This window comes from Pezoporus occidentalis, unplaced genomic scaffold (assembly GCF_034315485.1).
Source record: "Pezoporus occidentalis ecotype Australia unplaced genomic scaffold, CSIRO_AGI_Poc_V1 ctg133, whole genome shotgun sequence".
Classification (NCBI taxonomy): domain Eukaryota; kingdom Metazoa; phylum Chordata; class Aves; order Psittaciformes; family Psittacidae; genus Pezoporus; species Pezoporus occidentalis.
Window position 1 is genome coordinate 1,817,285 of NW_026913136.1, and position 18,852 is coordinate 1,836,136.

The following is an 18,852-nucleotide window of genomic DNA, read 5'->3' on the forward strand; positions in this document are numbered from 1 at the left end:
ATCATCTTAAAAAGGAACTTAGTCACGTCTGTATTTTTATAAGGACTCTCTTTCTTTTCGTGTGGGAAAACTGATTGATCTGAAAAGATTTTAGGTCACCCCTTTGTCTATTAATCTTTAATATATAAATGAGTGTGTGTGTGTGTGTGTGTGTGTGTATGTGTTGAAGCAAATAAGCTAACAGAAGTGGGGATTTAAAATGAGCAAACCTTATTAACAGGAACTCAGTTTTTAGTCCCAGCAGACTTAACTAGCAGAAGGGGAAGGGAAGATCTGGGGCTGGCTGCCAGTGAAGCATTGCTGAGTGTTAACACTCCAAGGCATCTCAGAATGCCCTTATCATAGGGAGCCTGAAAGTGAACTCTGTGACTCTGCAGTCAGGAGCAGTCTTGCAAGGAAAGAGTGTTTACTGAGGATCTGGAGTAGGGAGAAAACTACAGCCAAGCTGACCAGAAAGACTGGAATTTCATCTACCTCTGCCTGTCCCCTCCCCCTCTCTGTCTCCCACTCACTGGATTTCTTTCTCTGCCAGCCTTTTAAACCAGAGATTACTGGGTCAGTGACGTTCATTATTCTTTTTATTCTAGTATGATCTCGTGTTTGGCCGCCTGGAGAAACGCTGCTACCTGTAAGTATCTGCTTCAAGTTTATAGTATACACTTCATGCTGTCATGCTTGTGTTTGTAACAGTGTTTAACACTTGCAACATTCAGTTTGCTGCTGAATGTTGCAGAAAAGCAGTCGGACAGTAATGTTTATACTTTGAATGGATGAAAGCTCAGTTCTAACTTTCGAGGAAAGCAGGCACTTGGCTCTTACCAGTAGTTTAGCAGGAGTTAACTTGGAAGTTAAGCATTCGAAGCAACTTAGTTTTTTCTAATATTCAAGCTGATACAGATTTCTCAACTACGCTGGCTTTCTTCCGTCAGCTCTAATAAAACTACATAGTTTTCTCTTTTATAAAAGCTTGGAAGCACAAAGCAAAATTTCTTTTCTTAAATCGGTCTTTTTAGTAAGATACACTGGGAGAGATGTAGCAAAAAGAACTGAAAAACATTCAGTATTAGTAAGTCTTTCTAAAGGAGGTATCTAATTTAGCTGGGAGAACTTATTTTTTAAATGCATGCTTTAAAATTGTAAACTTTTATTTTGCAGTAGAGATCTGTGAGAGTTTTCACATTTCCATGTACATTCAGACAGCTGACTTCATTCATCTGAATTAGACAGATGTTCATTGGTCGTATGTATGTGTAAATATTTATGTGTGTTTCAGGGAAGTCACATACATGCTTGCACAGTTTTTGCATTTCCTGCTGCGTTCTACGCATTTATCTAAAACCAAACTCAAAAACATCACCCCTTAATGGTTAGTTGCTGTAGCTCTATGTTGTGCTGAGACACTTCAACAAATTCTGTAGGTTATTATACACAGTTTCTTGGAACAGTTATTAAAAAGTGATTTTGCAAATTATTTTTGCTAGTTAGAAAATTCTACTAGTTCACCATCTCAGCTAACTCAGGACTGAACATTACCTTAGACAAAATGCATCTCTGCTGTTGACATATGTCCAAGGTGTCTGTGGGAGGCATTGAAACTGCAAATCTCCAGTTGCTTTCACAGTAAAAGAACACACACATTTCCAGTTGTCTCATCTCTTTTCCCTTACTTGGCTGTTACTGCTGTGTGCCTGCCAGCATTTTCTTGATGATTTTTTCCTAGGGTTTAGTTTTGCATGCAACATGACTGCATGCAAATTGGTTTGACCCAGAGAATGAGGAGTTTTGGGTCTGGGCTCCTTTAGGTTTTGAATATTTTCTCCAGCATAGATCCCTGCTCTCAGGAGAATTAGGCAAGTCTAAGGACAGATGATAAAACAAGTGCCTGGACAAGGACTGAGTTTTTTTTTTAAATGAGAGTACCTCATACCTGTTCATTCATTACATTTATTTTCTGCAGTCCTTGAAGTAGTCTTGATAACAGTAATCTTTGATATTAGTTACACTAGAACAAGGAAAAAGAAATGGTTATGGATTTCATCAAGCTAACATTGAATTTAGATGACAACAACTATGTGTAGTAAAGACTTCACAGTAAAATAGCACATGCTAGTCAAGTAGTGACACATTAAAAGTGCAATCCACTTGACTGTACCTGTTGAACATAAAGGGAGATTGAGCAGATGATTTGTCATCAATACTTTAACTTTTCTTCTCTAATTTTTTGAGATTGTGTGGCAGTCAGTTGTGGACCCAGATGAATTTATCTCATGTTAATGTCTGTGTGAGCTACAGTTACTGTAGCTGGGGTGTCCTTGCAAAACTTCATGCTTTCACACATTGCAACACGAGATCCTCAGGGCAATTCAGCTACCTTTTGAGCAGTTGGGTAAAAAAACGCGAAAAGACCACAGCTGGGAAGTTGTTAAACACTCCCTAACAAATGTGTTATTTCTGTCTCTAGTTGCTGTGATTTTGAAGTCTGCAACAGTAGTTCAAAGAACTCTAATAGCTGTCTGTGAAGATAAACTGTCGCTGCATTGTGTTTGATTTTCTGACAAACGTTGTCTAAAACCATTATGCAATTACATGAGCTGAATGGCTGTAGCTGCACTGTGCAGGCATCCTGAATGTGTAAGGATATACATATGTAAATGAAAATTCTTAGCTAAAGAGGAATCATGGGTTTGTTTTGTTTCTTTCACTGGATCTAGATTAATTTTGATGAGATGTGTGACTTTCTAGTGTATGATAGTTGTTTATTAAACATAATTTGAAGGTAATCATACCACATCTAAGTAACCTATATGCTTCACAGAAGAATCTGAAATCACTTTAGATTTGTATGCATGGACATCAAACTCCCAGTGAGGTCCCCATCTTTGCAAACCTAATTTTGTATCTGGGCCAAATCTATCCTCTTTCCCTAAGATAGCTATACAAACTGGAAGGAAATGCTTTTTGGAGACACATTTTTTGCTCCCATAATATAGCAATAATTCTGGCATAACCTTCGAACGAGCACCTAAATTTCACATATGTAAGGCTCAAAGAGATGAACCAAGCCACTGTGTTTGTGGGAAAGTGTAAACCATACCATCTACCAGCTGTTAAAATTTAAGCATTCAAAAAAATCCTCTGTGTAACATGTGCAGCAGATTGCAAGTCCTTTTTTTTTTGCACTGTGAAATGGGGCACATCCTCCAGTGAGCTTGTTTTTGTGAAGAAGTCTGAAAAGCCTTCCTTCTCAAAAAAAAATCAAAACATCTGCTATTACCCTCAAGGATTGGTCAGCTCAAAGCTCAACCTTCTCCCTCACTCTTTTAACCATCCAGTCAACAGCAGTGCATCAATTATTCTAAACCCACTAAAACCACATGCTGTGCTTCAGGTAGGTTTCTACCAGTAAAAGGGGGTCTGCCAGAGGCGGAAGTCCCTTGCCATGTCATTGGTCTGTACCTCCAAGTAGAGCAGGGTTGCATGCTACCACACACAACTTACTGAGGACAGGAACGTAAGAGTAACACTATGGAGATGCGCAAAATGTCGGTGGTATTGCATTTCACCCCCACTGCCCAACAATTGCTGCGCTGAAGTGCCAGTCCTTGCAGTTCCAGGTGTAGTGAAACAATGTTACTGTTGGGCAGCTGGTTACAGGTTCCTCATCTCTGCGCCTTCACCTTTCCATCGCCTGATCCAGCAAGATCCTTTTACTGCTTCTTTTATATGGATTTTGATACCTCACACTTGTGCATCAGAGATGCATTCACTCTCTGGTAAAGCTGCTCTGCCATAACTCAAGCTCATCTATAGCACTTCATGTGAGAGATCTGACCATAGCTTGCAAAGAGCATGGGGATCCAGAGTTAGAAGCCTTGTGTTGTCAGTATTAGGTACTGCATGCAGTACTGTTGTTTCTTTCTTCACTCACCAAATTTATGGCTCAAGGTGAAGCTAATCATTTTGTCCTTGTAACACAAGCACAGTGGTCACTGACTAATCCTAGGCTGCTTGCTGAGTTTCACTAGTTTCTTTTCTATCCATTACTAGATTCTTACTGAAATGAAATGTCTTTTCAAAGTCAATGGACTTGGGGGATTTCCTCTATCTACTACACTCTCTTTGGCCATCTACAGTTACCATTATCAGGGGTGGTTTAATTTTATTTTTGTGTCATTCTCCGGGTGGATTAGGGAAAGTCATCCCACTGCCCACATGTTGTTATAGACTGCTCCTCTCAGACCGAAGCCGAGAGAGGGAAAAGAAAAAAAAAAAAGAAGAGAACTGTTATCTACCATTTGTTAACTCAGAAAATACCTTGCTGAAGTTCCTATGTGACCTGTAATCCTTTCTTGTAGCACACAGAAAAAAAAACAGTCAAAGCAGTGCATGTGTTAATTGCACATTCTGAAGTGACAACCCCCTAATTTAACAGCTCAGGATCCTTCCATTGCCCTGGGCTGAGTTTTAATTGCTGTAATAATATTGGTCTTGTTTCACAGAAATCGTGGAAGGCTACTATTTTGTTTTTTTCTTTAATCCCATCATCTAAAAAAAAGAAAAAACCCAATGTTCTTTCTGTTTCTTGTAAACTTTTTCTGGTGTTCATTAAAACAAACCAGTCCAACTCCCAGCCCACAACAGTCACTTTCCATAATCCCCTTCAAGCCTGGCAAAAGAAATGGGCAATTTTGGATCCAATTGTTCAGTGAAATCTCCCAGGCAACCAAAGATTTTGTCACACACAGAGAAACTCTTGCCATCTCATCCAAATCCAATTGGAGACTTTGAGTGTCATTGATATTTGGTTCAAGGTCACTAGTGATTTAGATTTCTTTGTGGGTGCTCTTAAGGATTTAATGCAGTTCTCCACATTCCAGAAGCCAGTGAGCACTTGTCAAATTAGGAAGTTTTGTCAGCTAATTTGTGATTATGATAACTCTACAGCAGTCCTTTTTTTAGTCTCTCTTTTTTTTTTTGTTTGTTAAGAATCTTGAAAGCCAGTTGTATTTGGTAAGAAGTGAGAATATTAATGTTTTCAATTAACCATTGCATCATTTCTCACATCTGTACCAGCAGCCCTGGGGAAAAACTAGTTGTTTTGGCATTTGGAGGAAATCTTAAACAAACCACATCTGAAGGTCTCAGTAACCCTCCCCTACATTGTTCCCATTCTGGTCTGTCCCTCTGTTACACCCACCACTTCTTCAGAGGCTCCTTCTCCATTTACCTTTTCCTCTGGGCTCATCTGCAGATGGGGCAACAGTCTGCCAGCAGATGAGGAGATCCTCAGAGTTCCCCTTGCCAAGTCTCCCTTTCGCTATGCCTTGGACATGTCTCTGGGACTCTTTTTCCCAGCCCCCAGATCTCAGGGTCAGCTTGGCCAGTCAATCTCTTATTATGGGAAAGGTCTTTGTTGTCACATTTTTTATACCAGTCTGGTTTTATACTGGATCTCATGGGAATTAGTGGAGAGTTTGTGTGGTACAAAGCAGTATTCTGCAAAAATATGCCAGGAAATTAACTTGGGTCCAGAAAGCCAGACGATACTGTCTCCTGCTCCTTTCAGAGCCTTTCTGCTGTTAGTATTTGATGCAGCAAAGAAACCATCACCTGTGCCTGGGGTTTGTGCTGGCACCCATTGCTGGGGTTTATAAGGCAGGCACCAGAAACTGATCAACTGAACATCAGAGCTGAGGTGCAGAAGTCCCTGTATGAAACTTCTGGCAGTGCCTGTTGCAGACAGACAGCTTGTAAGCACATATGGAAGGTGAAAAGAGAGTAATACACTTCCCAAACAGTGCTATTTCTGAACTGGTGATTAGGCAGTCTCTGAACTATAATGTGTTTTTGTGGTTCTATACAGGTGGCAGTGGAGAAATTCGGAACTGCTCAGGCTTCAATTTTATAATTTCTCATAAAGTACTTACTGCCCTATGAATAAAGGCATTTTGTGTTGTAAGTCAATGCCCTTACCTGATATTATGGAGCATGAAGTTACTGGCATTGTCATGGCTATAAACCACCGGGTTTATGCTTCAGTTACTGACTGCTTCTCAGCACTTTGACAGGTTCTAGTCGGAGTCTAAAATTTCTAATCACTTTCTTCTTATCTGAGCCCCACTGTGGCTTCAGAAACTGGGTCTTCTCTGAAACAAGCTGAGACTTATTCATGCACTGCTTGTTCGTCAGGGTCTGGAATCAAAGGATTTAAAATCCATTGCAGTTCCTGTGCCAGGATGTTCCTGCTGGACAAGTATCCTGACATGCCTGAAGTCAGAGGAGACAGTAGGCAGAACATCTTCTTGAGACATGTGCCAAGAAAGTTATTTCACTTCCCTTAGACCTTTCACTTTGATGCAGAAAGTAGGAAAAGGGCACAGCAACAGAGAAGGTTTTTGCTCAGAATATGTCTCCAGGCTTTGCAGCTGGTATTTTAAGGAAACACAGATTATATTGGATAAATGCTAGCAACCCGTGCACTATGTGACAAATGCATACCATACATTCTCACCTGAAGGCTGAAGTGCAGTCTGTTTTTCTCCCTGTCTTTCCAAGTTGTCCTTTATGGGATTTAGGCTGTGTTTCAAAACTGTGAATTTTAGGAAGCTGATTGCTGTCTCAGATGTGGTTATTTCAGTAAAGTGCTATGCATAGCCATCCCACTAAAGAGAAACAAAAACTAGCAAGTACTTTGGGCACATTTACATATCTGGGTTTTAATGGAAGCTGTCTGGGTAAGTAAACTTTATTAAAAGGAATTGAGATTTTGAACAAATTAAAAAACTTTTGAACATGAATTTCATTCCTTTTCCTCTGGCTGGAACTCTGCATTTCCTCTCAGACTTTGTTCAGACTGATCTGGCTGCATAATTTTAGACCAAAATTGAAATAGTTTCAGGTAAAAAGCTAGGAAAGCAGCATTGAAATTTGTGGCCCAGACTACATGGTCAACATACATCTAACTTCAGATGTTAGTTCCAGTGTCTTCAGTCTTGAATATGAGCTGAAGTGAGTGGGTCTGTCTTGTGTTATTTTAGGAAGTTACTAATTTTAAAGAAATTTGTGACTACTGGTCACTTTTCACTGAGAGGTAAAACTGGGCAGATATATGTATAAAACTGTAGTCTGTTTAGAAGGTCATCCTGCCAGAAACAGCAGAGAAAAGACCTGTTAACAGCAATGAAGAAAATCAAGATATACACGGATCTTGTTTTTCACTCACTTTCAGGAAATCTCGCAGACGGTGTTAGGACTGGGGTTAAATCAGACTGTACAATTTAGTAGTCAGGGTACTAAAAATTTACAAGAGACAAAAGGAATGTTGATGTTTCACTAGCTTGAAATACTCAAGATCTTATGAAATTTAATTAAATTAATACCATTGCCTATTCTTTGGGACATACGTTCTGTTACTTTGGAGGGCTGTAGAAATTGGGTCTTACAAGGATTTCAGTTGGACTTGCTCAATATCAGAACTCTGTTTTTTGTATAAGTTTATGAAAATGAAAGATGAAGATTAACTGGAATTGGAGGGCATGAGGAACTTTTCTATTTTTTTTTCATATTATATTTTGTTCCTTTTCTCCACTGAAATGCTTTCAGAATGATTACTTTTTGTGTGTATGAAAAAGAAAAACCTCAGCTTTCATATGCTTCCATGTTGATGTCCTGGCATAGTTACTTGCTGTATCAGAAAGAGTAAAGAGTCACTTGCCATGTGTTTTGAATGGAAGTTTTCCCCCACAAATTCAATGGCAAAGAAAAAAGGGATTTAACAAAAGGCCATTTTTCTGTTATCCCATTTTCAGGTATATTTAACCTGGACAAACGTCTACTCCTTCATTTTCGCATTATTTGGATCCTCAAACACTTTTATAAATATCTACTCAGTCCAGCAGTAAAAAAGGCTGGTAACAAAGGATACTATACAACAAATGTTCATTATGGATCATATGGATCAAAGGTGTCTGGAATTCATATTGAGAGCTGACCTGTTGAAGGAGGGAGTCTCATTGGTACATAGCTAATTTTCTGAGCATGTGTGCTTTTAATAGCATTCAAAAGTGAATTCAAGCTGCTGCTTGCGATGAACTGCAGTTCTAAGAAATGATTTTTTTGTGTGTGTGTGGTTATTTTAATTTCCCCCCCCCTAATTTTCTTTCTTTTCCCCCCCCCAGGATTAACAACACTTTAAAGCACTCTGAGGACACATTCATCATTTTGTCAGGCTTAACCAATGAATTTCATAAAAACCCAAGCATATTTTCAAAGGCTCCTGTCCAAATTTCAGTCAATGGGTTCATCTTAATATAAAACATGTGGTACATATTTACCTGTGGATAACATTTTGGTCCTTCATTGTATGGTGGAAATCTGCTGGTGGAGAAAGAGAAGACTTCTGGAACATTTTCACTGGTGGAAAAAAGAACTGTCTTTCCCTTATAATATGAAGCCCATTGAGAAAAGCTGGGTGTTTCTACTGCTGCCTTTATTACTAAGAGTTGTATGCTCCTCCTTTATTAGTGTCAACCTTGGGGTGAAAGTGATGAAGGGACAGTCTGTCTTCCTGTCAGAAGATAACCTCAAGTTTTCCATCCCCAGAGAGAAGGATGCCTGCAAAGTAGAAGTTGTGATCAATGAGCCAATAACACAGAGGGTTGGGAAACTAACTCCACAGGTATTTGGGCTCTGTTTGTGCTGCTCTGAGTGTCCACATGTGCACAGTTGTGGGAGAAACTAGAAAGAGCTGCTTTATTGACTTTTTTTTTTTTTTTTCCTGGTAATGACCAAAAGGCACAAAATGGGATGGTCTATGAGATTCAGCCTTATCCTGAAAGTAGCCAGCTGACAGAGAGCTGCAGCCCTGAAATCCTAAAGCTCACTTCAGTATTACAGGTGCCTAAGAGTGAGTTTGGTCAGAGTATCCTTTCACAAGCAGAGAATGGGTAATTCAAACCTTTCGGTTAGGAGGCATTCTCCAGTCTCTCAGCTGCTTTTTTTTCCACCATGAGGGTAACCAGCGCCCCTCGGATAATGCACAGCCTGCTAGAGCATTTCACATTTCAGTCACGCAGCCACTACTTAGGGAGCAATTAAGAAAAAAAAAATCATCACATACAATAAGCACATTGTGTACACCGTTGGTTGCTTTGCTACAGCTAAATTGCTAGCAGATGGTGAGTACATGAAAAAAAAACAACTGTTTTTGTTAAAATGTCAAGATCATAAGAATAATGAAATGTATGTCACATATCACCATTCTGCTACTCATTTGCCCTACAAATCTCCCCACCTGAGTCATGGCAGAGAAGGAGCTGAAAGTAATTGACATGAAGGTGTGATGCTAGAGATAGAAGATGAATGGTTTGAATGAAGCATAACCAAAGGGGTTTTGCCTATTTTCAGAAAGTTTTGTTGCACCATACAGTATATGCTCCTTTATGTTTGTATATGTATATTGTTTTAAACATCCTCTCTGAGATTTCTGGTGGTCTCTGTGAAGATGGAGGCAGGAGCACCAGGCTCAACATATTTTTCAAAGCTTGTGGCTCAGTCATCGACATTATTTTTGCATAACCACTGACAAGTACTGTGGCTGAACCAGCACTTACAAGGAGCAGAGCCATGCTAGGGAATACAGGAGGCAATGAGCAGGGCAATGTGTGATCTTCTGTAGAGACTGTCCCCGAGCAGTGCAGTGCCGCTGCTGAGACTACCCCAGGGCTTGCTCTCTATCAGCACAGGGGCTCTGGCCATAGTACCCCTGCTCCACTTCCTCTGCCTAGTTTGGCCCATGAGAAGAAAAAGAAAGACTTAGGTGTGTCATTGTTGGAAAACCTATTTTGTAGACAAGCTGTCTGGCTGAGGGCGTGACTTTGCTTTTGGTTTCTGCCTCAGCCTCTATATGCAGCAGGACCCAGCTATGTCGAAAAAGCTACTTTGTCCTTTGTAACCTGACGTGCTTCCAGCAAAGGGTTTTCCGGAGACTCTCAGGGACCTGTATTCACACACCTTATTTTACAAAATACCTATGTACCCAGGGACTTTCCCCACTCCCAACCCCATCCGTGTTAAGTGTCCATCCCTCCAGGGCCCCAGTGAGAGCCCAACCAGCTGCATGTGGAAGCTGCAGGCCTCCCTGCAGGGCGGGTGCGCTATTCTGGGCCGGTGGCACTGGCATACCAGGACAGAGGAGTGCTGTGGCTGCAGGTGATGCTTGGGATACCTGCCCTGAGTGGCTTCTGATACGAGTGCTATCCTGCTAGGCAAGGTGCCTTTTCCTCTCCACAGCCATGGGGAGGTGGGAGTTCCAGACACACCACAGCTCAGTGTCCCCCAGGGAGACTGCCAGCGAGATAGGCGTTCTGGTTATCTCAAGTCATATTTCCCTGCTGGAAAACAGCAAGACAGCATTTGTAAGTTGAGGGCTTTTGTTTTAAATGACAAAATCTTGAGCTACACAATGTAAAGAGCTGCCCGAGCTTTTACCATTCCTGAAAAAAGGTGCCAGGGTCCAGCCAACCCTGTGCCACTAATGCTCTTTCTACCAGGAAATTCTGCCATGTCTCTGATATGATCTCTTTTACTGCCATTCAATGAGTAATGTCCTAGGAATGTATGACGATTTAATTACAAATTGTAGTTGAAAAGCAGTTGAAGTGGAAAAAAACAAAGCTCGACAGTAATTAGGAAAAGATTTAGAACCCCTTTGTCTTACCCAACGATATAGACAATTAGAATTGCCTGTTCGTATAAAAAGAAAACGTATTAGGAAACATAAAACAGATGTTTCTTTTTGCAAAGCAGATTCTGTCTTATATGTATGTGCAATGACTGTCAGTCAATGGTAATAGACCTTTGTGGAAAGGTCTTTCATTTTCCATCACCCTGTTATCAACTAGGAGGTGGAACTAATAATGTTTTGGAAAGAAAGAAATTAATTCTTTGATATCATAGACCATCTCCTCTGTTGTAGGCAGTCCCCTCTGATGTGAACATCATCTGAGCAGTATCTCATTGTCAGGTCCGCACCAGAACTACGTGTCACCAAAACCCTACTGACTTTGAGGGGTCTATACTGATTTACGCCAGTGAAGAATCTCATCTTCAGTGTACAACACTAAACTCCTGGAAGCTATAATATGACTTACTTTTGTGTATAATGTACTTTTTTTTTTTCTTTAGAGTATCACACCACCTAACTACTTCTTGAAATATTTTTTTTGAAGACATCACTTCTACTACCTAATTAATTACTTAACTGTTACCTTTCTTTATGTTAGCTTGCACTAAGAAAGAAAAGGCATTAAGTCAGATCAAGACGTCTTTGTTTTTTGTTAAACACTGAAAAATAACATACTTCTGTGACATTTGAAAATAATACACAACAGAACAGCCACAACATTGTCAAAACCTTCATCATATGAGAGCAATTTTGATTTCCACAAATTGTTCCTGTCCTTCCTTTCTAAACAGTCCAAACAAATGCAATCAATCATACATTCTGTAACACCCTATATTACAGATTATTCCAAGATTATTTTAGCCATTAGGAAGAGGGATAAATCTGTGTATATGGATCTGATAATCAACTGATTCATCACTTAGTTAAAAATAGAAAGACTTTGTACAGTGTGTTTCTTGATACAAGTTAAAAACAGCAACACATTTAAAAGTCACTAGGAATATAGAACCATTACCACGTAGCTTGAGCATCTGAGAATAACTTCAGTGGAAGTGGACAAGTCAGTAATAATGGAAGCTGATCAACTCGTTATTCTTCCATTATAGAAAGACAAAAGCTCTAATTCTGTATAATTGCTAGAAAGAAACAGAAGTCATTAGTTCTTATATGTGTTAGTGTAAATCCAAAGAGCAGTCATGATGTGCTTCAGTTAACCATACATTAACAAATTAAAGTATTTTATTTAATGAGAAATTGAAGTATTATTTTGTTTTTACACTGAAAGTCAGAGCATCCAAAGAATTTCTTCATGCACTGCACTTCAAGTCAACATTTCAGAGCCTCACTAAAATTGCCCTTCCATTTCACCACCCTCCAAATTGGCTGGGGAGATGTAGGTAATTCAGGCAAGTCACTTCAACTTCATGATTCTTTTGGTGCATTTTAAGAAATGACTGGCAGTAAGAAATGACCTCATCTTTCTGAAAATCTAAACAAAACAGAAGGTAATTTGTCAGTCAGCTGTATATATGTATTAATCTGCGCTCCTAATGACTTCATTATATCTATTACCGAGTACTGAACAAATTTTACTTTAGTACATAGATGTCCCAAGAGTTGTATACGCATACTGCCCATAAAAAACACATGCAGTTTCAAACTGAGACATCCAGGAAATGTAATTATTATTTTTTGCCTTTGTGCTGACAAGAATGTTCCCTGTCTTACTGTAAATATAAAATACATATGTATTCTCCATCTATGCATGGACCATGTAGGGGTTCCATGTTATCACAAGGATAACATAGACAAGGTTTTATCAATGCTAGCAGCTTTCAGCTGTTAAAAATCTATAAAGTAGTATAGTTACATGGGAATTGTAATTTGCCAGACTTGCAAACTGGTTCGTGCAGACATGAAAATCATGTGCCCCAGAATCCAAATCCCTTCCCCAAAGAATGGTGTGTCAGAACTCTCTAAAGTAATCTTTATTTCCATTTGGGAAAGGCATTTCTACTCATTGACTTGTGCAAGTCATCAAACAATTAAATAAAACAACTAGACTGAGAGAAGTGTCTGGTTTAGATGGCTAAACTGTGCCCAGACAGCTTTGTAAATTTGGCCTGCATCAGATATGTCTCTTAGACTCTTTTGAATTTGGTGGTGGACGGAATATAGAAATTCTTTGTGCTTTTATGCTGTGGGATTACACTGGCATTGGGGCTAGGCGTTGGTATGGCATGGAGATGACATCGGATCTGGTAAAAGGCTACCAGTACAAAGCTGGTATTCCAAAAAATTGCAACAAATCTGAGCTAACAAAGTTTCCAGCAGAGAAATATCACCAGATAATACTTTTGTAGTCCAGCGGTAGTGGCCATAAAGCAGGATTTGCTATCTAATCAAGCTACTGCCACGAGCAACTTTAAAAGGTAATACATCTAACAGTAAACTGCAGGAATTTGCTGCCTTTTTGGATCCACTGAAGTTGTACTACTGAATACAACTGTGTGCATGTGTGAGTTCAAACTAGTTGTTGCACTGGAGGAGGGACTCAGCAGCTTGCAACAAACACATCTATATGGCCTATTCCTTTTCTAATTGTAGAGTGCCAGCAGCCCCATTCTAAAGTGGATACTCTGACTCTCACTGGGAGACAACAGAATGGGTGAATACTTACTCATAAATTACAGATTAAAAATTTCCAGTTGGAGAGAGTTGAAATGGAAGCTGTGAAGTCAGCACCCTTGACAGTGTTATATCTGTCTATTCTTTCTCTTTCACAGGTTTTTGATTGTCACTTCCTTCCTGATGAAGTCAAATACACCCACAATGGCTGTCCAATTTTAGATGAAGATGCAGTCATGCTCAGGCTGTACAGGTAAGCAAACAATTCACTGTTACCAGAAGCACAGCTGCCCTTGGGAAGAGCAAGCAGATCATTTTTCATGGTAAAAGCATGTTCTGCTATACTTGTTGTACCTACTTAGATCCAGTTGTGGCATTATAATTCAACAAGTGACCAGCTGCTTACAGAAACATTTCTCACAATGTATTTCAGCTACATTTAAATAACATGTTTGGTAATATTAATAGATATCATGTATTGCTTATTTGTTACAGATAATCAGAGATTTTTCTTTTTATTATTGAAAATGACAACAGAACTTTCAGAGCATTGTACGTTCTGCGCTGTCCGGCTGATAGTGACACAGACCCTTGTATGTACGCAGCAACCAACCTCTTCCTTCACACAGACATCCTTTGTACAAGTATGAGGATGTTGGCAGCAGGATCTGGCACCTCATGGCCTCTGGTGGTCTGGGGTTTGAAGGCACATGAGAGAAAGTGGTTAAAATATTCAGTTTAGAATGTGAGGCCAATGCCAAAGTCACAGAGTGACAGAAGATGGGATGAAGCAAATTAATTTCCTTCTATCACCTGCAGGTTTACAGAAACTGAAACGTTTGTAGAGACATTCATCCTTCGTGTGCAGTTACTTGAGCCAGACTGTAACATCATCAAAATGCGTTCCCGTGCCCTGGAGGTCCCTGAGTACTATGGTCTGTCTAGAGCGATTGACAAGAACGTCCTCACTTTTGACTATGACAGGAAGATAAATCTGGATTGCACCATTTCCATAGCCTCTTCGGAAACCTACCTGCCTGCTCATGGGCAGCTCATTGCTGGGGAAGTGCAGCAAGAGCAGCTCCGTGGGGATCAGCCACAGAGCTTCTTCCCTGGCCCTAGTACGAAATGCTTTAGTTGTTTGTACTAGCAGATTCAAAGAGTCCCAGCAAATTAAGTATGCTGAAGTGGGTTGCTTCAGACATGCTGGGTAAGAGTGGGTTATGTGAAGTTTAATGGACAGCTTGAGCTTTTGTATAAACTGAAAGGGCCATGAAGTTTGTGTGGGGCACAACGCAGACCACAGAACTGGGTCAGTAGTCCCCTCATTGGAGTCTGGTTTTGTATCTTAGATACATGAACCAATGGGACACTTTGTGAGTGCCAAGACTCAGTAGAAACAGCACAGGGAGTTTTTGGAGGCAACACCTACCCAAGAGACCAAGGGAGGTTGGAGTTGGAAGATGTCGGTTGAAAAAAAATCCTGTAGGAAAACCTAAGTCATGAAAGGAACCTTAATTCTCATCACTGACTTTTTATCAGGGTCAGTTTAGCTGTAGGGATAGACTTCCCATCTTGGTTTCTGCTCTGGTAACTGTTTTGCTTTTGCTTCCATTGGATTACAGAGAACAGTCTGGGCCAGCAGTGCAGAAATAAGAGCTGCACACCGGGACTGGGAGTCATTCACAACACAAAAATGAGCTGTGAAGAATTTCTGCGTATGGGGATTAGATATCAGCATCTTGACCCTCCCTCACCTGACAATGACTATATTCCTGTGAGGCTGGATCTCACAGACACAAGAAGCAAAACTCTGCACAAGGTAGACTTTCGGACAACCTCACGATGTCTGATTGTCCTCCTGGCTTTCAAAACATTTAAGTTTTGTTGCTCTTTTTCACGTTTGGAGAGAGATAGTGAGCCTGAAAATTTGTTCAGTTCTTACACTATTCCATCATCTTACACTATTACATTGTCTCCAAGCCTCAATGCTTGGACCACTATGGGTACAGAGAAACATCTCTGGTTGTTTACTGGCAGGCATAAGTCATTTAGCCCGAGAAAAAGATTAATTCTGACATAATTCCACCGTTTTATAGAGAATGATATGTACTGAATTCAGCATATATAGTAATTAATAAGTTAAGAGCTGTACGAACATATTCAGTTAATAATAATTAATGGCTCATGCACCCTTCTGTCAAAGTTATACATTACACTCACATCAAATTAAGCAAGTTGTTTTGGCCCAAAATTAAGAGCACAAATAAGATTAATGAACCTTGAAGACCTTTTCATGAGGTCTAAATATTTCCTTTAGGCATTTTCTCATTAAAAGGTTTAATTTTTTTCCTTTTAAAAATAATTATTGCTTTAACATGTACCCCAATTAATTACATGGGGCGTAATAGACGTTTAATGTATTCTGTTTGTTTCACTTTGTCCTTCTATTTGTCTCTTTTTTTCCTGTTGTAGACTGAGCATGCATGGCTTCCTGTTCAGATTACAGGCGGTGCTCCCAATCAAATACCCAAAGCTGTCCCAGAGGCAAAGTTCACCCTGGAAGTGGACCAATTTATTTTAACCACCATTACAACCACAACTGTCGATGCTGAAGACAATGAAACTCCGAAGTCCCTACTTGTATTCAACATTACCAAGCCACCTCCACGGGGCTTCATCACGCATCTATCTGACCACACAAAACCTGTTGGCTCCTTCACATGGAAAGATCTCAGTGACATGCTCATTGCTTATCAGCCTCCAAATGTCAGCCACACAGAGAGGAGGAATTATGAGGTAACAGTGCAGTGTATAGGCATTTTTAGGTATTTTCTGGTTTCCACCTAACCAGGATTCCAGGATTTTTTGGTTCCTGTTTTCTTTTTTTTTTTTTTTTCCTGCTGGGAGTAGTAAAAGCAAGTCAATAACACAAAGAACATGGTGCAAACAATGCGAGCAGGGTCTGGAGTGAGTAAACAAACAGTGCTGATTTATGAGACCAAGGCTGTAGGAATACATTTACATTTTATGGGAGCAAAAAGAGGACCACTTCTACCTTTCCCATGTTGGCTGCTAGGTGCACAGTGTTACTTCATTTCTTCAGTAATTAGTGCTGGTAGATATTTTGCATAATTTAGCAGTGTGCCAGCACTCTCAGAAATAAGCAATAGTCTTAAAAAGGAGATATGAAAGGAAGATAAATGAGTTAAAGGAGTATATGAATATGCTGGTAGTTATAACTACTTGATAGGATAGTTAAGCAATATCCCAAACAAAATAAAATGGTTGGTACTAAAGGTATGACACCAAAGAAACAAAATCAGAGCAAGGTAAGCTCGGGAAAAGCAGGAGTGGAAAGCAGAGGAACAGTAACAGTAACTGGCACCTGATCCTGACAAAGACTATCTCTTTTTAATCTTGGCTGTTTCCTTAGTATGGGGATCAGTCATCCCACCAAACCACTGGCTCCTTAAGTGGTTCTTCTCTGTTCTGCTTTCAGTGTTGTTTCACAGCAGGTTCAAGAATTCAACAGTTCAAGAGTTCGATATTTTCTTCAACAAATAGTTTGTCTGTTTTGACAACAGGTGGAGTTTGAGGTTCATGACTTCTACTTTGAAAGGAGTTTACCAATCACTGTGCATCTTTCCATCAGAACAACAGATACAAATGCTCCTCGGGTTTCATGGAACACAGGTGAGATCTTTTTTCCTGAGTTTATTTTGCTACAGAATTTATAATGTTTTGACACAGACCTTTGACAAAGCTCTAAACTTCAGATTTACTCCTGGGGCTTAAAGACCATTAAACTGATAGAATGTAAATCTATTCTTTGCCTTTATCCATTGTGGGGGGAACATGCTACACCATCTTCAGATAATCTTATGGTTTAACTGGAATGAAAAATAAAGAAAAAAAGGGTGTTATAGGAAAATCTGGATTTTTGTATATAGTTTTTTCTTCAAGAATGAACTGGACATAAGAGTATAAATAGTAAGACAAATATGTGGTGGAAAAACAGTAGCAGGGTACTGTGTGGGAAAGATCAGTGTTTGCTGATATTGTTTAAAATGGAAGTCGGTAAAAACAAACAACTAGAAGGGCATGATACACCACCAGCCACTAGAAACCTGGAAACCTTAGAGGGTTAAGCTTAATTCAAAGAGATTTATAATACTTACATTGGAAAGGGGACAGGCTTTCCCATCTAGGGTGAAAAGTACATTGATATTTAATCCTCAGAAGGCAAAGATACAAGATCAAACAAGTCTTGAAGTTAATACCAGAGTAAGTGCAGTCTCCTCACAATAGGAAAGGAAGGAACCTGAAAAGAAGAGGCTTCATGTCTCCCAGAGAAACCTCACCTGAAATGACTGTCAGAGTAAAAGAGATACCATCCTCATTCATGAAGATTAATAGATATTTTCAAGTGCTGACTCACTAAGGAAGCTTAGCACCCATTTTCAGGCATTGTGAAATTTCAACTGTGGTGCTCCATTTTGTGCAAATATTCAGAAAAGTGCCTAACTAGTCTATCAGATCATTTGGAATCAAATACATTATTTCTCTGAAAAAAATTTCCTTAAAGACAGTTGACTAAGGCAAGTATCCCAGAATAAAAGCTGATACCAAAGCTTTGCATTGGCCTTGAATTGTCTGTCACAGGTAGGTATGTAGATGGATTTAAGCGTGTCTTTTTTCTGACTGTACATACCTTTAGAAAACATCTGACCAGATGCTGCTTACCTTGAATGTCGCAGATGCTTTGGTGAAATAAAGTTCTGCTCTTTACAGGCCTCAATCTCTTGGAAGGACAATCCAGACCGATCACATGGCAACACTTCCAAATTGTAGACGATGACATCCAGAGTGTTCGCTTAGTTACAGTTGATGGCTTACAGCATGGGAGGCTCACAGTGAGAGGTAAATAATTTCGATTTGAGGGCCTGGGAACATTCTCTAATGCAAATGGGTATGATAATGTGGCAGTCAATAAGACACTGATAGTGTCTGTTTTATGTCACTCCCTACTGAGGGCTGCCAGCCTAAGAGCCAGATTTACATGAGAATAAAGGAACAGAAGAAAATATCTGGATGCACAGTAAGAAATTTAAAAAAAATCACAAGCTCATAAAGAAAACCAGTCGCTTTACTTTTGCAAGCAGTTTACTTATGCTGTTCATGCCCTTAAATGCAAGTTGGGCATTTTGCCGACACACCACTTCCATTTAAAAATTAAATTGGTTCTTAATTTCTCCATTGGAGGTGAGTTCAGCCCAGTGAGCCAATGCACTTAGTAACATGCTTGGTGCTGACCTGTCTCACCGAGGCAAAATGAGGACAGATAGTACTGTGATGCCACTGCAAAAACAAGACTAACACCAGCATGGCCGTATATTGCTCTGGGTTCCTCAAAGAAAACAAGAAATTCTGGGGCATGAGAATGAGTCTTCTGCAGGTTTACCCTCCAGAGCAAAGGGCAAGACCAGCCAGCATGTATGGAGGCAGGCAGCACTCCCGGCTGCAGGCAGGCAGGCAGG

General features: G+C 39.9%; 1 protein-coding gene across 7 annotated transcripts in view; it reads left to right on the forward strand.

Annotated features, from left to right (window-relative positions):
• Nucleotides 1–244: 244 nt before the first annotated feature.
• The window catches only part of FREM1 (FRAS1 related extracellular matrix 1), a 64,333-nt gene continuing 45,725 nt past the window's right edge, over nucleotides 245–18,852 (forward strand). For 4 of the 7 annotated variants that reach the window (XR_009962898.1, XR_009962897.1, XM_062609044.1 and 1 more), the window contains exons 1-8: nucleotides 245–628; nucleotides 8,178–8,677; nucleotides 13,471–13,565; nucleotides 14,132–14,433; nucleotides 14,938–15,134; nucleotides 15,788–16,111; nucleotides 16,900–17,008; nucleotides 18,107–18,235. Coding sequence is in view for 5 of the 7 variants with exons in the window: in XM_062609044.1 (XP_062465028.1) it covers nucleotides 8,363–8,677; nucleotides 13,471–13,565; nucleotides 14,132–14,433; nucleotides 14,938–15,134; nucleotides 15,788–16,111; nucleotides 16,900–17,008; nucleotides 18,107–18,235 (1,471 nt within the window). In the remaining 2 variants the exon portion in view is untranslated. Of the gene's footprint in view, nucleotides 629–8,177; nucleotides 8,678–13,470; nucleotides 13,566–14,131; nucleotides 14,523–14,937; nucleotides 15,135–15,787; nucleotides 16,112–16,899; nucleotides 17,009–18,106; nucleotides 18,236–18,852 lie in introns of those variants that run through there. The other 3 variants (XM_062609043.1, XM_062609040.1, XM_062609041.1) reach the window with 3 other exon arrangements.